Genomic DNA, 26,364 nt, shown 5'->3' with positions numbered 1-26,364 from the left:
CCCGTGATTGGCAGATAGCAGGTTGATTGACATGTCGGACCCCGCGAACACCGGGTACTGGTCAGTACAACACAACCACCTCCTAGCCTAGCACATAACACACAGCTGTCTGTGCGGGTCGCTACAGTATGTAAACTTCCGACTTCAGCTGTACACATATCCATGATGTAACTTACTCAGCACTATGCTCTTATTGAAGTCGTTTGTTGCAGCTCTCATGTTTATTTGTATAGTCAACAATGTTTTTCATCTGACCACAATCAATGAATCAGTACATAGTGGAGTGCCTGTAGGTCTACTGTATACTGGAGGGAATCACTGTAGTGTCTGAGTGAGGACTCACTGGGGAGAGTAGTAGCAGAGTAGTTGAGATGACATTTCTGAAGGGGGCAGGGGCCGGGTGTTGGTGTGTTCCGATTAGATCTGAGCGATAGGGTTGTATACATTTGGCACAGAACGAATGAAAACAGACTGAAACAGGGAGGGGCTACCTGAACTTGTCCAATAAGAAACGCTAATTTTCCTTTTGTGTAGAAAAATGTTTTGCTACGGTGTGTCTCCAAATGAAAAGTTAGAGGAGGGGAGGGGGCGCACCCCCACCACACTGAAATGCGTCTTTAGCTGCCATTTAAAGTCACCAGCACACGACAGGAATGTCGGGCCCCTGCGCACAGAGATTATGTACTAGACGTGTGTACTTTATTTTTAAAACATGGGGTGGGTCAAACGCTGGCTCGCTGGCTGACGGGAATGAAGAATGAGCGTACTGTGTGCACAGTCGCAAGTTGTACATCCCCTTTCCCGACCTTGCCCGCTCTGGCTCTCCAAGACCGTTCCATCCAGGAGTCCACTGCCGTGACCAGGACTCGTCTAGTGATTCCATGGGATTATTAATGGGGTTTTAATTTGAGGGAAATACAAAGGTGTATATTTTCCTGAAGGATTATATCAAGCATAGGTGAGTTTGGTGGATAGGGGGAAAGTTTAATGAAAATTCACACTGGTGAAATGTCTCCATTCTTTAAAACAAATTATGGGGAAATATGGTTACAGATGTTAGTGAGAATCTGCGTTTTTAAATATATTTATTGACATGGCGGTGGAATATTAGTGAGAATATTTTCTAAAAGTAGACACCAGTGGCTAATTTTGTTTTACCACCTGTTGTTCCTCAATGCAATTTTTTTGAAGGACTTTCATTTCCTTTCAAATACCGCGATGGATACACTGTCGTAGCCTACCTAACCTTGTATTTCTTGTTAATTATTCTGACACAAGCGTATATTAGTATCACGTCTAACTTTGAAAGGCCTTCCTTGAAAGACCTTCCTTCGGTAGGCTAGGCTACTCGTTAGTTAAGCGGGTGTAAGGTGAACTGTGAGTGCGCTCGCTATGGGGGGCTATGACGGTCTCGATGCAGACTTTGGTCGCGTGGCTCGCAGATCATTATTCTCAGTAGTGTTATCGGATACATACATTTGAGAGAGAGATTAATACAATATTATCTTAAAAGTTGTTGTCTGCTGGGCAGGAGGATATACTTCACTATTTAATCCTCTTCATCAATCCCCCATGGTACTTAATTGAACATGAGGCCACAGAGAGCGCTCTCCACTTCAAACCGTGTCCTTGGCACATAGCCTAAAATAATAGAATATAATAATGCAATTTGGTTGCAGCAAAATGCACACAGACTGGGCATGTTGTTATCCTCTCTCCACTAGGTGGATTGCACTGTTATATCATCATATTGCTTACATTCTGCACTCTACATGAGTGGGAGACAATATTGGGGGAAAAAACTTTTCATATCAAGTTAACCTAATAGGGAAGGTCCAGGGCACTCAGTCCCTCTCTCCATCTTTCCATCTCCCTCTCTCCCTTCGCTCTCCTCAACCTTTCACAGTCAACTCTCTCTTCTCAACCTTTCACAGTCAACTCTCTCTCTTCAACCTTTCACTGTTATCTGTCTCTCTCTCTCTCTCTCTCTCTCTCTCTCTCTCCTGCCAAACAAACACAAAGCAGAGTCACTACAGCTTCCTGATATCAGTGAATGAAAACAGCTGTGTGGTGTGACAGCCTTTGGTTTCGAATAATAGTGACTTTAGATGAACAGCTTAAAGAGTTAAAGGAGAAATGTGAGCATGCCATGGAGCCTTTCCAGCAGTCTTGAATGTGTCCCAAATTGCACCCTATTCCTTATTAAGTGCACTACTTTTGACCATAGGGCTTTGGTCAGAATTAGTGCACTATATGACATTGGGTGCCATTTAGGACGCATCTTCCTGTAAACACACTCCAGGAATAGCTTACTATCGATCCCCTTTCTCCCTTTCCTCTTCCCTATAACCTCTACCAAGATCAAACTCATCCATTATGACGCTACAAACCAGGTTTAGGATTACCAATGTAGTAGGCTACACATTGTGTGTGTAATATGTGATACTGTCATGTTTATGTCCCATAGATGAAGGTTAAATGCAATATTATTATTAAGGTCATTCTATTATAGTTCTATTCAGGACCGTTCTAAATTGGGGGGGGTCTTAGTCCAAAATAGGGGAGGGTTGTCAAACTTTTGTTGTTGCTTTGTGTGTTTTTTTTATTGGGCACAGGGCAGGATATACATGATTTATATTTGCCATTTTGCAAGTTTGGACACACCTACTCATTTAAGGGTTTTTCTTTATTTGTACTATTTTCTACATTATAGAATAATAGTGAAGACATCAACAATAGGAAATAACATGTATGGAATCATGCAGTAAACAAAAAAAGTGTTAAACAAATCAAAATATATTTTATATTCTTCAAAATTCTTCAAAATAGCAACTCTTTGCCGTGATGAAAGCGTTGCACATGCTTGGCATTCTCTCAACCAGCTTCACCTGGAATGCTTTTCTTAACCAGCTTCACCTTGGAATGCTTTTCCAATAGTCTTGAAGAAGTTCCCACATATGCTGAGCACTTGTTGGATGCTTTTCCTTCAAAATATAAATGATAGTCCCACTAGGCGCAAACCAGATGGGATTATGTATCGCTGCAGAATGCTGTGGTAGCTATGCTGGTTAAGTGTGTTTTGAATTTGAAATTAATCAATGATAATGTCACCAGCAAAGCACCCCCACACCATCACACCTCCTCCTCCTCCATGCTTCACGTTGGGAACCACACATGTGGAGATCATCCGTTCACCTACTCTGCGTCAAACAAAGACACGCAGTTGGAACCAAAAATCTCAAATTTGGACTCATCAGACCAAAGGACAGATTTCCACTGGTCTAATGTCCATTGCTCATGTTTCTTGGCACAAGCAAATCTCTTTTTCTTATTGGTGTCCTTTAGTAGTGGTTTCTTTGCAGCAAATCGACAGTGAAGGCCTGATTCACACAGTCTCATCTGAACAGTTGATGTTGAGATGTGTCTGTTGAACTCTGTAAAAAATGTATTTGGGCTGCAATTTCTGAGGCTGGTAACTCTAATGAACTTATCCTCTGCAGTACTTGTAACTCTGGGTCTTTCCTGTGGCCATCCTCATGAGAACCAGTTTCATCATAGCGCTTGATGGTTTTTGCGACTGCACATGAATAAATGTTCAAAGTTCTTGAAATTTTCCAGATTGACTGACCTTCATGTCTTAAAGTAATGATGGACTGTTATTTCTCTTTGCTTATTTGAACTGTTCTTGCCATAATATGGACTTGGTCTTTTACCAAATAGGGCTATCTTCTGTATACCACCCCTACCTTGTCACAACACAACTGATTGGCTCAAACACATTAAGAAGGAAAGAAATTCCACAAATGTACTTTTAACAAGGCACACCCATTAATTGAAATGCATTCCAGGTGACTACCTCATGAAGCTGGTTGAGAGAATGCCAATAGTGTGCAAAGCTGTCATCAAGGCAAAGGGTGGCTACTTTGAAGAATTTCAAATATAAAATATATTTTGATTTGTTTCACACTTTTTTGGTTACTACATGATTCCATATGTGCTATTTCATGGCTTTGATCTCTTCCTAATTATTCTACAATGTAGAAAATAGTAAAAGTAAAGAAAAACCCTTGAATGAGCAGGTGTGTCCAAATGTTTGACTGGTACTCTATATAACGTCTTCCATATAGCCACATTTCCTTAACTGCTTGCAGGCTCCTCCCCTATCAAGGTGTTTTGGTACTTTCCTTATGCACTATGCTTTTCCGCCCGCTTACTATACCACAGATCAATATAGTCTACCAGTCAACTGTCTACCCTGCCCTCTATCCATAGTGACAATAGTGGTCGGTGGATCGTTTGTCCAGGTCTGCAATAGGTTAACTAGCAATCACACCATACATACAATCATTCAAATCTTCACAAATGTTCAATATAAATCCACAAGATAGAGGAATGTCTGGCAGGCAGTGGAGAGGCCAGGTGCATCATTACACATGAAAGAACAGTGCAGACATGCAGCTCAATGAGCTTCCCTATTGGTTTTGTTTAGAGACAATAAAATGATCCTACCTAGACTAGTTTACAACACCACAATCCAATTCATAATTACGTTCTTTTTTTCAAGTAAGTACAATTGCGTAAACTTCTGAATAATGACACAAAAGCCCTGTTATTTGAAAGTTGAATTCCATTCATTCCATTTGGATTAGTTGTGGGTGTACTCTGGACAGATTACAGAAAGGCACAGTAGCAGGCCAGCCTGGCTGTAGTTTTGCTTCTGATACTGATGCGCTGTCTGTTGATCCTCATTCTCCCATGTCGTCCTATATAGTGTGGCCACATAGTACCATAGTACGCTTCAATATAGCCTAAATATTTGTCCTTTAAGTTTTAAAATATATTACCTTTTATGTGTGGCATAAACACATCTAGTCACAATGTTTTAATCTGATTAGGCTCCTTCAATAGTCTCCTGTAGGCTACCTGCTGACCTGCTCCACTCTGACCCGCTCCTGCTGACCCGCTCCACTCTGACCCGCTCCTGCTGACCCGCTCCACTCTGACCCGCTCCTGCTGACCCGCTCCACTCTGACCCGCTCCACTCTGACCCGCTCCACCCTGCTGACCCGCTCCACTCTGACCCGCTCCTGCTGACCCGCTCCACTCTGACCCGCTCCTGCTGACCCGCTCCACTCTGACCCGCTCCTGCTGACCCGCTCCACTCTGACCCGCTCCTGCTGACCCGCTCCACTCTGACCCGCTCCTGCTGACCCGCTCCACTCTGACCCTCTGACCCGCTCCACTCTGACCCGCTCCACGCTGACCCGCTCCACTCTGACCCGCTCCACTCTGACCCGCTCCACTCTGACCCGCTCCTGCTGACCCGCTCCACTCTGACCCGCTCCACGCTGACCCGCTCCACTCTGACCCGCTCCACTCTGACCCGCTCCACTCTGACCCGCTCCACGCTGACCCGCTCCACTCTGACCCGCTCCACTCTGACCCGCTCCACTCTGACCCGCTCCACTCTGACCCGCTCCACTCTGACCCGCTCCACTCTAATATACAGTAATTCCAGCATTCAAACTACGCAACTGCCATTCGATGAATGGAAAGAGACATCTGTTACAAAACACTCAAGTTTAATGACATTCGAATATTGTCAAACCAAGCCTTCACTACTAAATAGGGAGGGATCTATTTTCTGTTCGTCGAGTTTGACATACAAACTAGGTCCCAAAACTTTGGGAAAGGGGGCGATTTTTGGACCTGCCCCCCTTCCCAACGGTCTGTCATAGATCATCTATAGATTACTTGAGCTGTTTGAAAAGAAGGACGATACATTCTATCAGAAATACTATGCCACTTCGTCTTTCTGTTCATAGATTTCACTGACTTGTCGTAGTGTAAATTATATATATATGTACTGTAAGTATACAGTGTAGTGTTGTCTCTGTCTGTGTAGTAGGTCAAATTGTGTGGTAGGTCCAGTTGTTTGGTAGGTCAAATTGTGTGGTAGGTCCAGTTGTTTGGTAGGTCCAGTTGTGTGGTACAGTAGGCCCAGTTGTGTGGTACAGTAGGCCCAGTTGTGTGGTACAGTAGGTCCAGTTGTGTGGTACAGTAGGCCCAGTTGTGTGGTACAGTAGGCCCAGTTGTGTGGTACAGTAGGCCCAGTTGTGGTACAGTAGGCCCAGTTGTGTGGTACAGTAGGCCCAGTTGTGTGGTACAGTAGGCCCAGTTGTGTGGTACGGTAGGTCCAGTTGTGTGGTACAGTAGGTCCAGTTGTTTGGTAGGTCCAGTTGTATGATACAGTAGGTCCAGTTGTGTGGTACAGTAGGCCCAGTTGTATGGTAGGTCCAGTTGTATGATACAGTAGGTCCAGTTGTGTGGTACAGTAGGTCCAGTTGTATGATACAGTAGGTCCAGTTGTGTGGTACAGTAGGCCCAGTTGTGTGGTACGGTAGGTCCAGTTGTGTGGTACGGTAGGCCCAGTTGTGTGGTACGGTAGGCCCAGTTGTGTGGTACAGTAGGCCCAGTTGTGTGGTACAGTAGGCCCAGTTGTGTGGTAGGTCCAGTTGTGTGGTACAGTAGGCCCAGTTGTATGGTAGGTCCAGTTGTGTGGTACAGTAGGTCCAGTTGTGTGGTACAGTAGGTCCAGTTGTGTGGTACAGTAGGTCCAGTTGTGTGGTACGGTAGGTCCAGTTGTGTGGTACGGTAGGCCCAGTTGTGTGGTACAGTAGGTCCAGTTGTATGGTAGGTCCAGTTGTGTGGTACAGTAGGCCCAGTTGTGTGGTACAGTAGGTCCAGTTGTATGGTAGGTCCAGTTGTGTGGTACAGTAGGTCCAGTTGTACGGTAGGCCCAGTTGTGTGGTACGGTAGGCCCAGTTGTGTGGTACGGTAGGCCCAGTTGTGTGGTACGGTAGGTCCAGTTGTGTGGTACGGTAGGTCCAGTTGTATGATACGGTAGGTCCAGTTGTGTGGTATGGTAGGTCCAGTTTGGTAGGTCCAGTTGTGCGGTACAGTAGGTCCAGTTGTGTGGTACAGTAGGTCCAGTTGTATGGTAGGTCCAGTTGTGTGGTACAGTAGGCCCAGTTGTGTGGTACAGTAGGTCCAGTTGTATGGTAGGTCCAGTTGTGTGGTACAGTAGGCCCAGTTGTGTGGTACAGTAGGTCCAGTTGTATGGTAGGTCCAGTTGTGTGGTACAGTAGGTCCAGTTGTACGGTAGGCCCAGTTGTGTGGTACGGTAGGCCCAGTTGTGTGGTACGGTAGGCCCAGTTGTGTGGTACGGTAGGTCCAGTTGTGTGGTACGGTAGGCCCAGTTGTGTGGTACGGTAGGCCCAGTTGTGTGGTACGGTAGGCCCAGTTGTGTGGTACGGTAGGCCCAGTTGTGTGGTACGGTAGGTCCAGTTGTGTGGTATGGTAGGTCCAGTTTGGTAGGTCCAGTTGTGCGGTACAGTAGGTCCAGTTGTGTGGTACAGTAGGTCCAGTTGTGTGGTACAGTAGGTCCAGTTGTGTGGTACAGTAGGTCCAGTTGTGTGGTATGGTAGGTCCAGTTGTTTGGTAGGTCCAGTTGTTTGGTAGGTCCAGTTGTGTGGTACAGTAGGTCCAGTTGTATGGTACAGTAGGTCCAGTTGTATGATACAGTAGGTCCAGTTGTGTGGTACAGTAGGTCCAGTTGTATGGTACAGTAGGTCCAGTTGTATGATACAGTAGGTCCAGTTGTGTGGTATGGTAGGTCCAGTTGTTTGGTAGGTCCAGTTGTGTGGTACAGTAGGTCCAGTTGTGTGGTACAGTAGGTCCAGTTGTGTGGTACAGTAGGTCCAGTTGTGTGGTACAGTAGGTCCAGTTGTATGGTACAGTAGGTCCAGTTGTGTGGTACAGTAGGTCCAGTTGTGTGGTACAGTAGGTCCAGTTGTTTGATACAGTAGGTCCAGTTGTGTGGTACGGTAGGTCCAGTTGTATGATACAGTAGGTCCAGTTGTGTGGTACGGTAGGTCCAGTTGTATGATACAGTAGGTCCAGTTGTGTGGTACAGTAGGCCCAGTTGTGTGGTACAGTAGGCCCAGTTGTGTGGTACAGTAGTTCCAGTTGTATGGTAGGCCCAGTTGTGTGGTACAGTAGGCCCAGTTGTGTGGTACATTAGGCCCAGTTGTGTGGTACAGTAGGCCCAGTTGTGTGGTACAGTAGGTCCAGTTGTGTGGTACGGTAGGTCCAGTTGTGTGGTAGGTCCAGTTGTATGGTAGGTCCAATTGTATGGTACGGTAGGTCCAGTTGTGTGGTAGGTCCAGTTCGGCAGTAGAGGACAATCTATAGATATTGACAGTCAATCAAATTAGAGATGAGCTCTTAGATCTCAGACTGTCCCCTGAGTTTAGGGAAGAAAGCATTTAGAAGGTACATAATGGTCTGTCATGTCTGGTTTTTATCTCTCTTTGATATGGCTTTTTCTTTACTCTCTATGCGACAGTTTCCCTGACACAGGTTGAGCCTATGTGAATTCTCATGCCTTTTAGTCCAGGACTAGGCTTACTCTGTGTCTGGGGAACATGGTCCAATATGTTGGTCTCTATCAGATTTACGCCATGCCATGATGTCACAGACCTCACTCCAGCTGTTACCGATACACTTACACACACTGTGTGGGTCGTGAGTCTTCCTAACCACACCCATCTGCCAGCTCTCATTTCTCCCTCTCCACTTTCCATACCCCTTAGAAAATACAACCACTCCTCCTCCTTCCTAGACAGTTACTGTGTTTACTCCAGGAAATCATTTCATTTTCATTGCAGCAGATATATATTTATGTAGACATTATAACCTCTGTCTGTCTGTGACATTATCTAGAACATTCTGTTCAGACAGACATTGTTAGAGGCTCTTTGGCTCGTTGTTGAGGTGTTTTGTGCTTGATGAAAGCGCCTCATCAGGATTGCAAACCCGTTTGTCTGAGGGTGACACTGACAGAAACACTGACAGGTGTTTTAGGAATAGTTACAGATGGAACATTGGCTGGCTGTGTTCTCAGATAGTTGCCATGGTTCCTCTGCTCAGTTGTGTTGTGTTTACCTAGAGATATATTACCTTTTGTGTTGGCCTTCATATTTCATACAAAGGGAGGTATGATATTTTTGCTAAATGTCTTCAGATTTCCATCTGTCTGTCTTGGTATTCCTTGGCAAGGTTTGATTGAATGCTGAATGATGACATCACTGCTGAATCAGATGTGAAAGAGTAACACCAGGTAGACAGACGCTCACATCCACTAGACGGTCTACTGCATCTCAGTGCTAGAGGCGTCACTACAGTCCCTGGTTTAAATCCAGGCTGTATGACAACCGGCCTTAATTGGGAGTCCCATACGGAGGCACAGAATTGGCCCAGCATCGGGTTAGGGTTTGGCCGGGGTAGGCCATCATTGTAAATAAGAATTTGTTCTTAACTGACTTGCCTAGTTAAATGAAGGTAAAATACAAGAATAACAAATAAGCTACTGTAGCTGTGGTTGTCTAGAGAGGAATGTGGCCATGGCTTCAGTCTGTCAGGTTGTCAGGTGTCTGCATTGATATTAGTCACCGCTAAGATTCTTAGAGCATGTCATGCTTCTTGCTCCATGCTCCATGCTCCATGCTCCATGCTTCATGCTCCATGCTCCATGCTTCATGCTTCATGCTTCATGCTCCATGCTTCATGCTTCATGCTCCATGCTTCATGCTCCATGCCATGACGAGTTGTCAGTTTGTCTCAGAGGAAATCGATTGACGTTCTGGATATCATATCCAGTTAGGCCTAGTCTAGTGGCTGTTAGTGTGTGTCTGTGACGTCACATAGCGTAGGGACATGCCTGCTCTGTGGGAGCTAGCCCAGGTTGTGTATTAGATAAGGTTAATCCTCTGTGCTGTGGTCAGTGGGTGGAGCCAGCATCATGTTGTAAGTCGCTCTGGATAAGAGCGTCTGCTAAATGACTTAAATGTAATGTAAATGTATAACATTACCCTACACGGGACTGATACAGAGAGGAGGAGGAGATGGAGGGAGACCTGGGCATGTATTCACAAAGCCTTTCTGAGTAAAAGTGCTGAACTATGATGAGATCCCCCCTGTTATTCATTGTGGTTTAAAAGGCAAAACTGATCCTAGATCAGCCTGACTGACACCACTGTATACTACGTTACCCTAACTAGGGCCCCTTCTCTAAATGGAAAGGAACAGTCATTCAGACCAGAGGTTGACTGTAGAGTGTCAGGGGAGGGGATCGGTGATGTGCTTTCTCTAACTTTACATCCCACAGTGGAAACGGTACAGCTACACTCAGAAAGATTGGTTATAACTCAAGTTACTTATGCTGGGAGGGGTTTAAATCCTTGAGACACAGTCAGAGGTTTAGTATGTGTGATGTACATGTAACTAACTTTCTCCCAAATCCCCATTGACACCAGTGCATGATGATCTATGGAGATGTTGAAGTTCCATGTGCAGAGATCTAGTCTGGACCTTCTAGTACATATCATATCACTGGGTAGCTACAGGATTCAATAAATTACATAACATTATGACTTTAGTCCTAATATCTGGTGTTTGTGCAGGATAGCAAAACACCAGACGAGGACACTCTCCCATATTCATTGAACTGTACAGACACATCCCTACACATTAAGTTAACCCATACACACTAGCATTAAACTAGTAGAAACACACAGACCAAACACATATTAGCAGTTGAAACGTCGACTGGTCCAGCGAGGGCGGTTTGGTTTGAGTCGTTTGGTTTGAGTCGTTTGGTTTGAGTCTATCATTCATCGTGTTCCCCAGTAGAGACCGAGAGGTGGGAGAGGGGTGATGAAATAGGCATGCTGCACCAAAATAGATCTTAGTGGTTAACCTTCACCCGCCATTCCACACACGCACACATATATATATACACACACATACAGGCACACACACACACCCATATATATACACACACATACAGGCACACACACACACATATATATATACACACACACACATACAGGCACACACGCACACACATATACACACACATACAGGCACACACAGACGCACGCACCCACCCACCCACCCACGCACACACGAACGCACGCGCACGCACGCACGCACACACACACACCTACCTACACACACACACACACCTACACACACACACACACACACACATTCACGCATAGACACAAACACTCCACTGTGACAGTTGGGGGACATGTCATGCTAAAACTGGAGCCTGGGGAGGGATGAGGGAGTGGAGGGGACTATTTGGGGTTCCTAAATAGCAGGAAAGGGTTGTAAACCTAAATGGTATACGTTCCTAGGATGTACAGTACCCGTAAAAACTTTGGACACACCTTCTCATTCAAGGGTTTTTCTTTATTTGTACTATTTTCTACATTGTAGAATGATAGTGAAGTCATCAAAACTATGAAATAACACATATGGAATCATGTAGTAACCAAACAGGTCTTAAACAAATCAAAATATATTTTATATTTGAGATTCTTCAAAGTAGCCACCCTTTGCCTTGATGATGTCTTTGCACACACTTGGCATTCTCTCAACCAGCTTCATGAGGAATGCTTTTCCAACAGTCTCGAAGGAGTTCCCACATGCTGAGCACTTGTTGGCTGCTTTTCCTTAATTCTGCAGTCCAACTCATCCCAAACCATCTCAATGGGGTTGAGGTCGGGTGACTTTGGAGGCCAGGTCATCTGATGCAGCACTCCATCACTCTCCTTCTTGGTCAAATAGCCCTTACACAACCTGGAGGTATGTTGGGTCATTGTCCTGTTGAAAAACAAATGATAGTCCCACTAAGTGCAAAGCAGATGGGATGGCGTATCGCTGCAGAATGCTGTGGTAGCCATGCTGGTTAAGTACGCTTTGAGTTCTAAGTAAATCTCTGACGGTGTCACCAGCAAAGCACCCCCACATCATAACACCTCCTCCTCCTTGCTTCACGGTGGGAACCACACGTCTAGATCATCCGCTCACCTACTCTGCGTCTCACAAAGACTCGGCGGTTGGAACCAAAAATCTAAAATTTGGACTCATCAGACCAAAGGACAGATTTCCACCGGTCTAATGTCCGTTGCTCGTGTTTCTTGGCCGAAGCAAGTCTCTTCTTATTATTGGTGTCCTTTAGTAGTAGTTTCTTTGCAGCAATTCGACCATGAAGGCCTGATTCACACTGTCTCCTCTGAACAGTTGATGTTGAGATGTTTCTGTTACTTGAACTCTGTAAAGAATGTATTTGTTTTTTACGACTGCACTTGAAGAAACTTTAAAAGTTCTTGAAATTTTCCAGATTGACTGACCTTCATGTCTTAAAGTAACGATGGACTGTAATTTCTCTTTGCTTATTTGACCTGTTCTTGCCATAATATGGACTTGGTCTTATACCAAATAGGGCTATCTTCTGTATACTCCCCTACCTTGTTACAACTCAACTGATTGGCTCAAACGCATTAATTAAGAAGTAAAGAAATTGCAGAAATTAACTTTTAACATTCACACCTGTTCATTGAAATGCGTTTCAGGTGTGCAAAGCTGCCATCAAGGCAAATGTACTTTGAAGAATCTCAAATACAACTTTTTTTGGTTACTACATGATTCAATGTGTTATTTCATAATGTTGATGTCTTGACTATCATTCTACAATGTAGAAAATAGTAAAAATAAAGAAAAACTCTTGAATGAGTAGGTGTGTCAACTTTTGACTGGTACTGTATGTTACAGGATTTCTTCCATTGAGATCCACATCCTCCTCTGCCTCCACCACTCTTCCTCATCTCCCTCCACCACTCCTCACTCGTCCTCCTCTCCCTCCACCACTTCCTTCCTCCTCTCGCTCCTCTCACTCCTCTTTCTCCTTTCCCAGAGCAGCTGAAGCGGTCTCCAGCCCCCAGTTACCTCACCCAGCCAGCGACCCCACCGCCACACTGGCTGCAGCCATGACGTCCACCACGGACTTTGACAACGTTGAGATCACTCAGCAGTACAGCCGCATCAACACACGCTTCGAGCTGCTAGGAGAGGAGCTGGACAATGACAACAGCTCTGCAAGACTGTTTGAGAGGTCACGCATCAAAGCCCTCGCAGGTGACCTAGGGGTCAAACATGGGGCGGGCTGGGGTGTGTTCTGTTGGATGGGGTCATTCTCTGTCACCTGTCTTGAATTCAGCTTTCAAATAAGAACATGTGGAAGGTGGCATTGGCAGAATACTGTCTTGTTTGTGCTATGTGGTGTGTTTTATAAGGTCTACCTGATAGTTGTGAGCCTCATATAATCATGTCTGAGTTTGTCTGCAGCCACATCCTCCAGCAGAGCAGCTGAGACTGATCATACACTCTCTCTCAATTCAATTCAAGGGCTTTATTGGCATGGGAAACATGTTTACATTGCCAAACAAGTGAAGTAGATAATAAACAATACAAATGAACAGTAAACATTACACTCACAGAAGTTCCAAAATAATAAAGACATTTCAAATGTCATTAATCTCTCTCTCACACACACACACACACACACACACACACACACCCCTAGAGTTGCTGGGATCATTTGCACATTTCCAGAATGCTCCAGTGTGAGCGATGTGGACAGCTGCCCTCCCTTAAGTTCTGGTAAAAAGTAGTGCAGTATATAGGGAATAGGTTTCCATTTAGGTTTCCCTGTCTGCCTCCTAAATGGCAGCCCCCATAAGTGGTACACTAATGGAAGTGTGTGGTTATTGGATGTCAAGGACTCTACTTTATTTTGGCCATTGGCTGTACTGATCTCTCTCTCTTTAGCTTTCTCTTTCAAGCTGGTGGTTGTTCCCAGTCTGTCTGTCTCTTTGAAAGAGGAGAGAGCCTCTGTGTGGGAGCTAGCTAGCTGGTGTTATGTTGCTATACTGATGTCTCTGTAATGCAATCGGAGTTCCCTGTCACAGACAGAGAGGGAGGGAATGAGAGAGAGGGAGAGAGAGAATGAAAGAGCGAGGGGAAGAGAGAGAAAGAGAGAAAGTGGTGGAAGAGAGAGAAAGAGGGAGGGAATGAATAGGAGGGAGTAATGGCTCTTACACATCAGTATTGCTGTACAGGTTGTGAACAGAGTAGGATCTATGTCTACTGTACCATCATACACATACAGTAACATTCTCAATCTCCTCCGATTTTGGGAACCCCTACTCTGATCCACTTGTGTATAAATATTCACCCACTGACTAAAACATGCATGATCACTGAGTCATGTAAAAACAATAAGCCCTCCATCCTACACTTCCCATGGTTATTTCATGGCTGTGTGGGGAGGAGAGGAGATGCACAGCCTTGTCAGGAACACACATGTGAAGCCTGGGACATATTGTATGCATGGCTGGTGCGCTGGAGAAAGAACCACTTGGCTGAGGTGAGTGGAACGGAGTGCGGGATGCGGGAGATCGGGCAGGTCATCCGTGATACAAGTCAGTATTCGGGGTCAGTCCATGTCTGAGGACATAGGGAGATGCAGGAAAACCAGCCACTAGGGGCAACACTGAGCACCATTTTCTTCAAGTACTGTAGTTTTCAGTTTTGCTAGGATGGTGCGGATGTGGATGGTGGAGAGGTGTAAGCATCTGCCTCTGATTCTAAAGGTTGCATGTTCAAATCCAGCGATAGAAAGTTGTTTTTGATATTTTTGTTTTAAGCCCAAACCTTAACCCTTACCGTTAAACATTCAGAGTTAATGCCCAACCTTAAGAATTTGGAGTTGATGCCTAAACTTAACCTTAAACACTTCTAAATTTGACATTTGATAAACATGGATGAACGTCTAATTCTGACGTGAGACTGTGAGAGCTTGTTGGAGAGAGAGAGCGAACGAGAGCAACATCAGCGCTGAAGTGAGGAGAGAGAGTGAGGGGGGAGAGAGGGAGCGAACGAGAGCAACATCAGCGCTGAAGTGAGGAGAGAGATTGAGGGGGGAGAGAGGGAGCGAACGAGAGCAACATCAGCGCTGAAGTGAGGAGAGAGAGTGAGAGAGGAGGGATGAGAGAGAGAGAGCGCAGCATCAGTGCTAGAGTGAAAACAGAGAAGGAGTGTGAAAGAGAGACAGAAAGAGGGCGGGAACAGGAGAGAGTGCCAGACAGGAGAGGTAGAGGGAAAATAGACGAGGTGAGATCGAGAGAGAAAAGAGGAGAGAAGTGGCGATAAGTGGAGTGCTGCTGAGCACCTCTCATCTCAGCTCTCCGCTCCAGACTCCATCGTTGGACTCAGGACTCAAAATGAGCAGCCCGTCTCCATGTCTGTTGCGTGCTGTCAGCCAACCTCGGCTCCGAGAGGTCAAGATCAGCCTGAAGACCAGGGAGACTAACAGGGAGACGTCCACACCCCTCAGATCCATTAGTGTGACCCTGGGGAGGGACAGGGACAGTTACAGAGAGGCCACCAGGGACCGGGCCATCACCCCAGGGAAAGAGACCCCGCTCCGGGCCACTTTGAGCAGCAGCAACCGCAGCCGGAGCACCCCACCCGTCCACAGAGCCCAGAGGAGGGCAGCGAGGGGTGATGGGAGAACCACCAGGCAGGAGACAGAACACCAGCCTGAGAGGAACGGGACCCTCCGGGTCATACCCACGTCTGAATCTAGAGACCCTCATCCTCTGGGACTGGGTCTCTCCCCCATCTCTTGTTTCTCCTCTTCCTCCACCACCTGCACCCCTGCCAGACGTCAGCAACGCCATGCTCCCTCTCCCCCTTGCCCAGCTTCTCCCCCCACCACCTCCTCCTCAGGCAGGGGTATGAAGAAGGCGAGGTGTCTGAGCTACAGCACCTCCAACATCTGCTTCAACTCCATCCTGGATGGACGCTTCAGGCAACTGCAAGGTAAACTACTGTCCAGGCTGATCTGAGGCTGGGGGTGGTGATGGTGTTGGTGGGATGGATGCTTCAGGCAGCAGCAAGGTAAACTACTGTCCAGGCTGATCTGAGGCTGGGGGTGGTGATGGTGATGGTGTTGGTGGGATGGATGCTTCAGGCAGCAGCAAGGTAAACTACTGTCCAGGCTGATCTGAGGCTGGGGCTGGTGATGGTGTTGGTGGGATGGATGCTTCAGGCAACTGCAAGGTAAACTACTGTCCAGGCTGATCTGGGGCTGGGGGTGGTGATGGTGTTGGTGGGATGGATGCTTCAGGCAACTGCAAGGTAAACTACTGTCCAGGCTGATCTGAGGCTGGGGGTGGTGATGGTGTTGGTGGGATGGATGCTTCAGGCAGCAGCAAGGTAAACTACTGTCCAGGCTGATCTGAGGCTGGGGGTGGTGATGGTGTTGGTGGGATGGATGCTTCAGGCAGCAGCAAGGTAAACTACTGTCCAGGCTGATCTGAGGCTGGGGGTGGTGATGATGTTGGTGGGATGGATGCTTCAGGCAGCTGCAAGGTAAACTACTGTCCAGGCTGGTCTGGGGATGGGGGTGGTGATGATGTTGGTGGGATGGACGCTTCAGTCAGCTGCAAGGTAAACTACTGTCCAGGCTGATCTGAGGCTGGGGGTGGTGATGGTTGTTGGTGGTGGGTCCACAGTCCACCCTCTCTCACTTAATTTTAGGGTTAGGGTTAGTCTTGCAGTGATGGTGGTGTGTCCAGTTCATCCCCTCCCACCCTACAGGGGTTAAAGAAGAGAACACAGTTTCCCAGGGTACCCTTCCCATCCCTCTCTCTGTGTTCGGGACAGATTTAGGTCAAAGAGGGGTTGATGGGGAGGTCTGGCTTGCGATGCGAGCGTGTGGGTGGTTTGATTGCTCCTGCTGTCGTGACGAGCTGGGGAGTCAAGGGAAGTGACATTCCACTGTGTAGTGGCACTTTAAAAAAAAAAAATGTAGTTGTATTTATTTATTTTCAGGAAGCAGAGGCTATGTTCCAACTGTTCGCTGAGTTTGATCTGAATATTTCATGATGCAAACTCCTAAAAAGGTTGTACTGTGTTTTCCTTTCCCCCTGCCATTCAAGGCAGGCCGGTGCTGTAATCTTTTATTCGTGGAATTAGAGTGGGATTGATTATGTATTAACACTATCTTATTACCTGTCTACCACCCTTACCACTCACCAACTATTTTCACATGACATTATCAAAATGTGATGTAACATAAACACTAGCTACAGTATTCATTTGATTTATTTTCTCCTGGTGAGCCATGTGACTCTCCTAGGCTCTTCAGAAACTCTATGTTCAGATAACTGTGTGGAACATCTTAAATAATCCATCCCCTCCTTTCCTCCTCTCCTCCTAACTTCCATCTTTTCTCTCCGTTATTCAATTTTCTAAGAGAGCGGTTGTCCATCACTCTTGAATTTACATTAGCTTTTGCTAGCCAGCTCCCTGATGACAGGAACACAGTGAGGATGAGAGAGGAGGAGAACATGAGGACAGGAGGACAGGAGGAGAGAAGGACAGGAGGACAGGAGTAATAAGAAAGGAAGCCAGCCTCTACTGTCCAATGATTCAGTGGATTCTGAAACCCATGATGTAATCAGGCACTGTCTGCTGTCTCTCTCTCAATTCCATTTAAATGTCTTCTCTCTCTGTTTCTCTATATCATCTCTACTGCTTCATATTAATTTAAGATTTGTTAACCGATGTCTTTGTTATTCCATCATTCATTTTGTCAGTGTTATGTCTTTGTGTTATCTCTGTGTTATCTCTGTGTTATCTCTGTGTTATATCTGTGTTATCTCTGTGTTATCTCTGTGTTATCTCTGTGTTATCTCTGTGTTATCTCTGTGTTATCTCTGTGTTATCTCTGTGTTATCTCTGTGTTATCTCTGTGCTCTGCCAACAGTATGCCATTCTGTCTTTGTTCTGTGTCTTTGGGTGTCTGTTACAGTACCAATGTATCATAAATTGTACATTTCTGCAATGCATTGCTTATTTACCTCTACTTTGTCTCTGTCCTCTCACCCTGCTCCCATGCCAAACTCCTGCAGCAAGCTCCTGTGTAGAGTTGAAATAATGTCATTCTAAAAAGTTTCCCCCACTGCCTGGGTAGGTGTTGCTTAGCTGTGCTGGGTGCATCTGCTGCCCTGGTGTGTCTCTGTCAGTCTGTCCTCTCATTAACCATGCTCCACACCAGACCCAGACTCCTGCCGCACTCTTCCCATGAACTAAACTGGTCAGGTTGTCAGGTTGTATTTTGGTTATAGAAGGTTGTATACAGGTTGTACATGTTTTTGGGGCAAACAGAGGGGGAGACAGCAGGAAGGGTGGACGACGTGGGAATGTTCAATCTCCCACAACCGATCTCTGGTGGGGAGTAGTACATATGTGACTAGCCAGGAATAGCCACGGTTAGCCAGGGTTAGCCAGTGTCGTGTCTTTGGCTATGCCGGATTAAGTGATATGACATGCTATTCTAGAAAATCCTTTCTCTGTAATTAATATTACCTGATTGAGCTAATCATGTAAATGTAATTAACTGGAGAGTCGGGGCACCACAAAATAATATTTATAGAGCTGTTATCTTCCGAATAAACTCTTAAAGACCTAGTAATATTTTACATCAATAGCAGTCAATATTAATCGTCACCTTAATTCAGTTTCATCTGAAAGTTGTAAAATCTTGGTTATCTGCACGAACCCTGGCTAACAAGTTGAATCAGCAATACAAAATTGGGTTTAATTATTTATTTACTAAATACCTAACTAATCACACAGAATTACCTATACAAAGAATAAATCATACCTTGATTACAAATTACGTCATAAAGGAAAACATCCCTAGCGGACGGAACAGATATGACAGCTGGTTACACAAAAGAAAAGGGGCTGGGTTTGAGTGAAAGAGCGGGAAGACTGAGGGACAAAGGGAGAAGCTGTGCTATCGTAAATACAGTATCTTATGCATTCTAAATTACCGCCCATTTGGAAAAGGAAAATGCAATAAATATTTACTCTGAGCTGCGCTTCGATAGGTTGGTGGTAGATGGAAGGCCTAGTTGCCAAACCGAGTCCTTTGTCCTTTGAAGAATGTCTCTGGTGGTCAATTGGATACGTTGTAGTAACGTCGGTGTGGTAGATGGGATACTCTGTCTGTTCTTTCCTAGCCCACGTTTGCAGCTGCTGTGGCTAACTCAACGGCTAGGAGGTATCACTTCTGTAGTGAATAAGAGTTCAAAGTTCGCAGCCAAAGCTCACGCTGAGGTTGGCTTAGTTCTGTAGTTGACATGTTAGTCCTTTTAACGCAAAGGCTGCAGACCTCACGTACTTGGAACACGAGGTTACATTTTCGTCAAGGCTTTATATAGTGGAGCGAGAAGGGTGTGTCTGAAAGTTTTATAACGCATGTCCCTTCACAGGGGCGGGCCACTGATTGAGCAGAGCCCTAACCTTATGAAAACCCAAATCTCTCATTTGGAAGCTAAAATTACATTTAATCTCTTCACCAATAATTTTATATTCAAACATTTAAATTGAACAACAATTCCATGTTACTCCGATAACTACAATGTGCAGACTTTCCACTGTAGAGTTTGTCATTCTATCATTGATGAGAATGTACCAGATGACAACCGAACTGACATCATATTCATTAAGTACCACCGCATATGTTCAATTGGTCGGATTACCAGAATATAGTTCATTTCCTGCCACCTTCTGATGTTCCCAGAATCTCTATGTTAACCAAGGGGTTTTCAAATTTCACATCAGTAGGGTAGAGAGAGGAAAAAGGAGGGAAGAGGTATTTATGACTGTCATAAACCTATCCCCAGGCCAACGTCATGACACCAGGATTAGCCACGGTACCCACGGTTATATAAGGTTTTGTTAATGTCTCTGTCCTGACTTCTGTAGATCCTTTGTTGTGTCTTCTGCCTTCTGTTAGATGTCATGTTGTGTTGAGTTAAGCTGAGTTGAGCTGGGTTGTAGTAGTGTTGTGCTGTGCTGTAGTTGTTGGGTTATAGTTGGGTTGTTGTAGTTGTAATGGGTTGTAGTTGTGCTGTAGTTGTAATGGGTTGTAGTTGTGTTGGGTTGTATTGTGTCCTCTGTCTGTTAGATGGCATGTTGTGAGTTGTGTTATGCTGTAGCTGTGTTGTTGGGTTGTAGTTGTGTTGTGTCGTAGTTGTGTTGTGTCGTAGTTGTGTTGTGTCGTAGTTGTGTTGTGTTGTAGTTGTGTTGTGTCGTAGTTGTGTTGTGTAGTTGTGTTGTGTGTAGTTGTGTTGTGTTGTAGTTGTGTGTGTGTCGTAGTTGTGTTGTGTTGTAGTTGTGTTGTGTCGTAGTTGTGTTGTGTCGTAGTTGTGTGTAGTTGTGTTGTGTCGTAGTTGTGTTGTGTCGTAGTTGTGTTGTGTCGTAGTTGTGTTGTGTCGTAGTTGTGTTGGGTAGTTGTAGTTGTGTTGTGTGTAGTGTGTGTTGGGTAGTAGTTGTGTTGGGTTGTGCTTTCTGTGTGTGTTGTAGTTGTTGGGTTGTGCTTTCTGTGTGTGTTGTAGTTGTTGGGTTGTGTAGTTTTGTGTGTGTTGTAGTTGTTGGGTTGTGCTTTGTGTGTGTGTGTGTGTGTGTTGTAGTTGTTGGGTTGTGCTTTGTGTGTGTGTGTGTGTGTGTGTGTGTTGTAGTTGTTGGGTTGTGCTTTGTGTGTGTGTGTTGTAGTTGTTGGGTTGTGCTTTCTGTGTGTGTTGTAGTTGTTGGGTTGTGCTTTCTGTGTGTGTTGTAGTTGTTGGGTTGTGCTTTGTGTGTGTGTTGTAGTTGTTGGGTTGTGCTTTTGTGTGTGTTGTAGTTGTTGGGTTGTGCTTTTTGTGTGTGTGTTGTAGTTGTTGGGTTGTGCTTTCTGTGTGTGTTGTAGTTGTTGGGTTGTGCTTTCTGTGTGTGTTGTAGTTGTTGGGTTGTGCTTTCTGTGTGTGTTGTAGTTGTTGGGTTGTGCTTTTGTGTGTGTGTGTTGTTAGTTGTTGGGTTGTGCTTTGTGTGTGTGTGTGTGTTGTAGTTGTTGGGTTGTGCTTTGTTTCTGTGTGTGTTGTAGTTGTTGGGTTGTGCTTTGTGTGTGTGTTGTAGTTGTTGGGTTGTGCTTTTCTGTGTGTGTTGTAGTTGTTGGGTTGTGCTTTTGTGTGTGTTGTAGTTGTTGGGTTGTGCTTTCTGTGTGTGTTGTAGTTGTTGGGTTGTGGTTGTTGTGTGTTTGTGTGTGTGTTGTAGTTGTTGGGTTGTGCTTTGTGTGTGTGTTGTAGTTGTTGGGTTGTGCTTTCTGTGTGTGTTGTAGTTGTTGGGTTGTGCTTTCTGTGTGTGTTGTGTTGTTGGGTTGTGCTTTCTGTGTGTGTTGTAGTTGTTGGGTTGTGCTTTCTGTGTGTGTTGTAGTTGTTGGGTTGTGCTTTCTGTGTGTGTTGTAGTTGTTGGGTTGTGCTTTCTGTGTGTGTTGTAGTTGTTGGGTTGTGCTTTCTGTGTGTGTTGTAGTTGTTGGGTTGTGCTTTCTGTGTGTGTTGTAGTTGTTGGGTTGTGCTGTTGTGTGTGTGTTGTAGTTGTTGGGTTGTGCTTTCTGTGTGTGTTGTAGTTGTTGGGTTGTGCTTTTGTGTGTGTTGTAGTTGTTGGGTTGTGCTTTGTGTGTGTGTTGTAGTTGTTGGGTTGTGCTTTCTGTGTGTGTTGTAGTTGTTGGGTTGTGCTTTTGTGTGTGTTGTAGTTGTTGGGTTGTGCTTTTGTGTGTGTTGTAGTTGTTGGGTTGTGCTTTCTGTGTGTGTTGTAGTTGTTGGGTTGTGCTTTGTGTGTGTTGTAGTTGTTGGGTTGTGCTTTCTGTGTGTGTTGTAGTTGTTGGGTTGTGCTTTCTGTGTGTGTTGTAGTTGTTGGGTTGTGCTTTGTGTGTGTGTTGTAGTTGTTGGGTTGTGCTTCTGTGTGTGTTGTGTTGTTGGGTTGTGCTTTCTGTGTGTGTTGTAGTTGTTGGGTTGTGCTTTCTGTGTGTGTTGTAGTTGTTGGGTTGTGCTTTGTGTGTGTGTTGTAGTTGTTGGGTTGTGCTTTCTGTGTGTGTTGTAGTTGTTGGGTTGTGCTTTCTGTGTGTGTTGTAGTTGTTGGGTTGTGCTTTCTGTGTGTGTTGTAGTTGTTGGGTTGTGCTTTCTGTGTGTGTTGTAGTTGTTGGGTTGTGCTTTCTGTGTGTGTTGTAGTTGTTGGGTTGTGCTTTGTGTGTGTGTTGTAGTTGTTGGGTTGTGCTTTGTGTGTGTGTTGTAGTTGTTGGGTTGTGCTTTCTGTGTGTGTTGTAGTTGTTGGGTTGTGCTTTCTGTGTGTGTTGTAGTTGTTGGGTTGTGCTTTGTGTGTGTGTTGTAGTTGTTGGGTTGTGCTTTGTGTGTGTGTTGTAGTTGTTGGGTTGTGCTTTGTGTGTGTGTTGTAGTTGTTGGGTTGTGCTTTTGTGTGTGTTGTAGTTGTTGGGTTGTGCTTTCTGTGTGTGTTGTAGTTGTTGGGTTGTGCTTTCTGTGTGTGTTGTAGTTGTTGGGTTGTGCTTTCTGTGTGTGTTGTAGTTGTTGGGTTGTGCTTTCTGTGTGTGTTGTAGTTGTTGGGTTGTGCTTTCTGTGTGTGTTGTAGTTGTTGGGTTGTGCTTTCTGTGTGTGTTGTAGTTGTTGGGTTGTGCTTTCTGTGTGTGTTGTAGTTGTTGGGTTGTGCTTTCTGTGTGTGTTGTAGTTGTTGGGTTGTGCTTTGTGTGTGTTGTAGTTGTTGGGTTGTGCTTTCTGTGTGTGTTGTAGTTGTTGGGTTGTGCTTTGTGTGTGTGTTGTAGTTGTTGGGTTGTGCTTTCTGTGTGTGTGTTGTAGTTGTTGGGTTGTGCTTTCTGTGTGTGTTGTAGTTGTTGGGTTGTGCTTTCTGTGTGTGTTGTAGTTGTTGGGTTGTGCTTTCTGTGTGTGTTGTAGTTGTTGGGTTGTGCTTTCTGTGTGTGTTGTAGTTGTTGGGTTGTGCTTTCTGTGTGTGTTGTAGTTGTTGGGTTGTGCTTTCTGTGTGTGTTGTAGTTGTTGGGTTGTGCTTTGTGTGTGTGTTGTAGTTGTTGGGTTGTGCTTTCTGTGTGTGTTGTAGTTGTTGGGTTGTGCTTTCTGTGTGTGTTGTAGTTGTTGGGTTGTGCTTTGTGTGTGTGTTGTAGTTGTTGGGTTGTGCTTTGTGTGTGTGTTGTAGTTGTTGGGTTGTGCTTTGTGTGTGTGTTGTAGTTGTTGGGTTGTGCTTTGTGTGTGTGTTGTAGTTGTTGGGTTGTGCTTTCTGTGTGTGTTGTAGTTGTTGGGTTGTGCTTTCTGTGTGTGTTGTAGTTGTTGGGTTGTGCTTTGTGTGTGTGTGTGTGTTGTAGTTGTTGGGTTGTGCTTTGTGTGTGTGTGTGTGTTGTAGTTGTTGGGTTGTGCTTTGTGTGTGTGTGTGTGTTGTAGTTGTTGGGTTGTGCTTTGTGTGTGTGTTGTAGTTGTTGGGTTGTGCTTTCTGTGTGTGTTGTAGTTGTTGGGTTGTGCTTTCTGTGTGTGTTGTAGTTGTTGGGTTGTGCTTTGTTTGTGTGTGTGTTGTAGTTGTTGGGTTGTGCTTTGTGTGTGTGTGTTGTAGTTGTTGGGTTGTGCTTTGTGTGTGTGTTGTAGTTGTTGGGTTGTGCTTTCTGTGTGTGTTGTAGTTGTTGGGTTGTGCTTTGTGTGTGTGTGTTGTAGTTGTTGGGTTGTGCTTTGTGTGTGTGTTGTAGTTGTTGGGTTGTGCTTTCTGTGTGTGTTGTAGTTGTTGGGTTGTGCTTTGTGTGTGTGTGTGTGTTGTAGTTGTTGGGTTGTGCTTTGTGTGTGTGTGTGTTGTAGTTGTTGGGTTGTGCTTTGTGTGTGTGTGTGTTGTAGTTGTTGGGTTGTGCTTTGTGTGTGTGTTGTAGTTGTTGGGTTGTGCTTTGTGTGTGTGTTGTTGGGTTGTGCTTTGTGTGTGTGTTGTAGTTGTTGGGTTGTGCTTTCTGTGTGTGTTGTAGTTGTTGGGTTGTGCTTTGTGTGTGTGTTGTAGTTGTTGGGTTGTGCTTTCTGTGTGTGTTGTAGTTGTTGGGTTGTGCTTTGTGTGTGTGTTGTAGTTGTTGGGTTGTGCTTTGTGTGTGTGTTGTAGTTGTTGGGTTGTGCTTTCTGTGTGTGTTGTAGTTGTTGGGTTGTGCTTTGTGTGTGTGTTGTAGGGTTGTGCTTTGTGTGTGTGTTGTAGGGTTGTGCTTTGTGTGTGTGTTGTAGGGTTGTGCTTTGTGTGTGTGTTGTAGGGTTGTGCTTTGTGTGTGTGTTGTAGGGTTGTGCTTTGTGTGTGTGTTGTAGGGTTGTGCTTTGTGTGTGTGTTGTAGTTGTTGGGTTGTGCTTTCTGTGTGTGTTGTAGTTGTTGGGTTGTGCTTTCTGTGTGTGTTGTAGTTGTTGGGTTGTGCTTTCTGTGTGTGTTGTAGTTGTTGGGTTGTGCTTTCTGTGTGTGTTGTAGTTGTTGGGTTGTGCTTTCTGTGTGTGTTGTAGTTGTTGGGTTGTGCTTTGTCTGTGTGTTGTAGTTGTTGGGTTGTGCTTTCTGTGTGTGTTGTAGTTGTTGGGTTGTGCTTTCTGTGTGTGTTGTAGTTGTTGGGTTGTGCTTTCTCTGTGTGTTGTAGTTGTTGAGTTGTGCTTTCTGTGTGTGTTGTAGTTGTTGGGTTGTGCTTTCTGTGTGTGTTGTATGTGTTGTGCTATATACTCTGTGTGTGTTGTGCTATATACTCTGTGTGTGTTGTGCTATATACTCTGTGTGTGTTGTGCTATATACTCTGTGTGTGTTGTGCTATATACTGTGTTATTGTGCTATATACTGTGTTATTGTATTTTCTGTGTACTGTGTTGTATTCTCTGTGTTGTTTTGCTATTTTCTCTGTGTTTTGCTATATTCTCTGTGTTTTGCTATATTCTCTGTGTTTTGCTATATTCTCTGTGTTTTGCTATATTCTCTGTGTTTTGTATATTCTCCGTGTGTGTTGTATTTTCTGTGTGTTGTGTTACGAGTCCTTTTTGGCCCGGCAGTCTAGGGGGGATGGTAATGAGACCCGTAACATAACTCATGCAACTTATAGTGACAAAGTAAAAGTGAGAACGAAATAACCACAGACAACTGAAATCTACCGTCAAACACACGGTAATGGGGGGAGCAGGAAAAGGGGCTGAGCTGGACCCAAGGAAAGAAATAATAAGTATTCAAAAACTAGACTATCCTATTTCAACAACAGCTACAACTAACTAACCAAAAAGATGGTGGGTGGTCCGCCCAGTTCTAACTAGTGTATTTAACTAAGTTTACCTACGGGTAGTGTATGCCCATGGGTGACTTGTCTTGTTTCCCCCTTTTCCCACCAGCAAACAAACACAATAACCAAAAACAATACTCACAGGTGATGACAAAGTGATATGGAGGTGCTCAAACAAAAGAGAGGTCAATACACAAAGAGAGAGTGAGACCTACAGACATGGCATTTACAGAGAGATTGAGCTCTAGAGCAAACAACTGACAGGGTTTTTAAACCAAGGGAAAGGAACTGTGATTGGGTAGGAAACAGGAGGAGGTGTGTCTTCTGATTGATGATTGATTGGTGACTGATTGGGGAGTGATGATTTTCACCTGTGAGGGGAAAAGGAGAGAAAAGAACACAGGATACATACACACACACACACACACACAGGATACCTGTAGCCGTAGCAGTTGTTTTGCTGTATTCTCTGTGTGTTGTTTTGCTGTATTCTCTGTGTGTTGTTTTGCTGTATTCTCTGTGTGTTGTTTTGCTGTATTCTCTGTGTGTTGTTTTGCTGTATTCTCTGTGTGTTGTTTTGCTGTATTCTCTGTGTGTTGTTTTGCTGTATTCTCTGTGTGTTGTTTTGCTGTATTCTCTGTGTGTTGTTTTGCTGTATTCTCTGTGTGTTGTTTTGCTGTATTCTCTGTGTGTTGTTTTGCTGTATTCTCTGTGTGTTGTTTTGCTGTATTCTCTGTGTGTTGTTGTGTTGTATTCTCTGTGTGTTGTTTTGCTGTATTCTCTGTGTTGTTTTGCTTTATTCTCTGTGTGTTGTTTTGCTGTATCCTCTGTGTGTTGTTGTGTTGTATTCTCTGTGTGTTGTTTTGTTGTATTGTCTGTGTGTTGTATTCTCTGTGTTAAGGTCTTGTGTTTAGCCACGGTGCAGAGGCTGCTATAGTCTCTGGTGACAGACTATTAACTGTTACATAAGTGCACACGGTAGATTTGGTTCTGGCTGCCAAAACTATACCTGTAGGTTACACAACCAGTCCTGCCTGCCCCCAAGGTCCATGCCACTACGACGCAGGCTAGAAGCCTGGGCAGCTGGTGCTCAGTGGGACTGCCAGGCAGGGCTGTGGGAAAACCGCCTGGCTCTGGCTCTGGCTCTCTCTGGCTCTCTCTGGCTCTCTGGCTCTCTCTGGCTCTCTGGCTCTTTCTGGCTCTCTGGCTCTTTCTGACTTTCTCTGACTCTCTCATACAATATGTTGCAAATTTTCATAGGAGAACCCTTTGAAGAACCC

At 45.0% G+C, this 26,364-nt stretch overlaps 1 protein-coding gene across 2 annotated transcripts in view; it reads left to right on the top strand.

The window, feature by feature from the left end:
• Positions 1–698: 698 nt before the first annotated feature.
• The window catches only part of LOC115138732 (spectrin beta chain, erythrocytic-like), a 101,399-nt gene continuing 75,733 nt past the window's right edge, over positions 699–26,364 (top strand). Inside the window, exons 1-2 of one of the 2 annotated variants that reach the window (XM_065025808.1) lie at positions 699–958; positions 12,832–13,047. In XM_065025808.1, coding sequence (XP_064881880.1) covers positions 12,900–13,047 — 148 coding nt within the window. In that variant the 5' untranslated portion in view covers positions 699–958; positions 12,832–12,899. Of the gene's footprint in view, positions 959–12,826; positions 13,048–26,364 lie in introns of both variants that reach the window. The other variant, XM_065025807.1, reaches the window with a different exon arrangement.

The sequence above is a fragment of the Oncorhynchus nerka genome, linkage group LG12, assembly GCF_034236695.1.
Source record: "Oncorhynchus nerka isolate Pitt River linkage group LG12, Oner_Uvic_2.0, whole genome shotgun sequence".
NCBI lineage: Eukaryota > Metazoa > Chordata > Actinopteri > Salmoniformes > Salmonidae > Oncorhynchus > Oncorhynchus nerka.
Note: the sequence above shows the minus strand (reverse complement) of the source record. Positions and strands in the feature narration are given on the sequence as shown.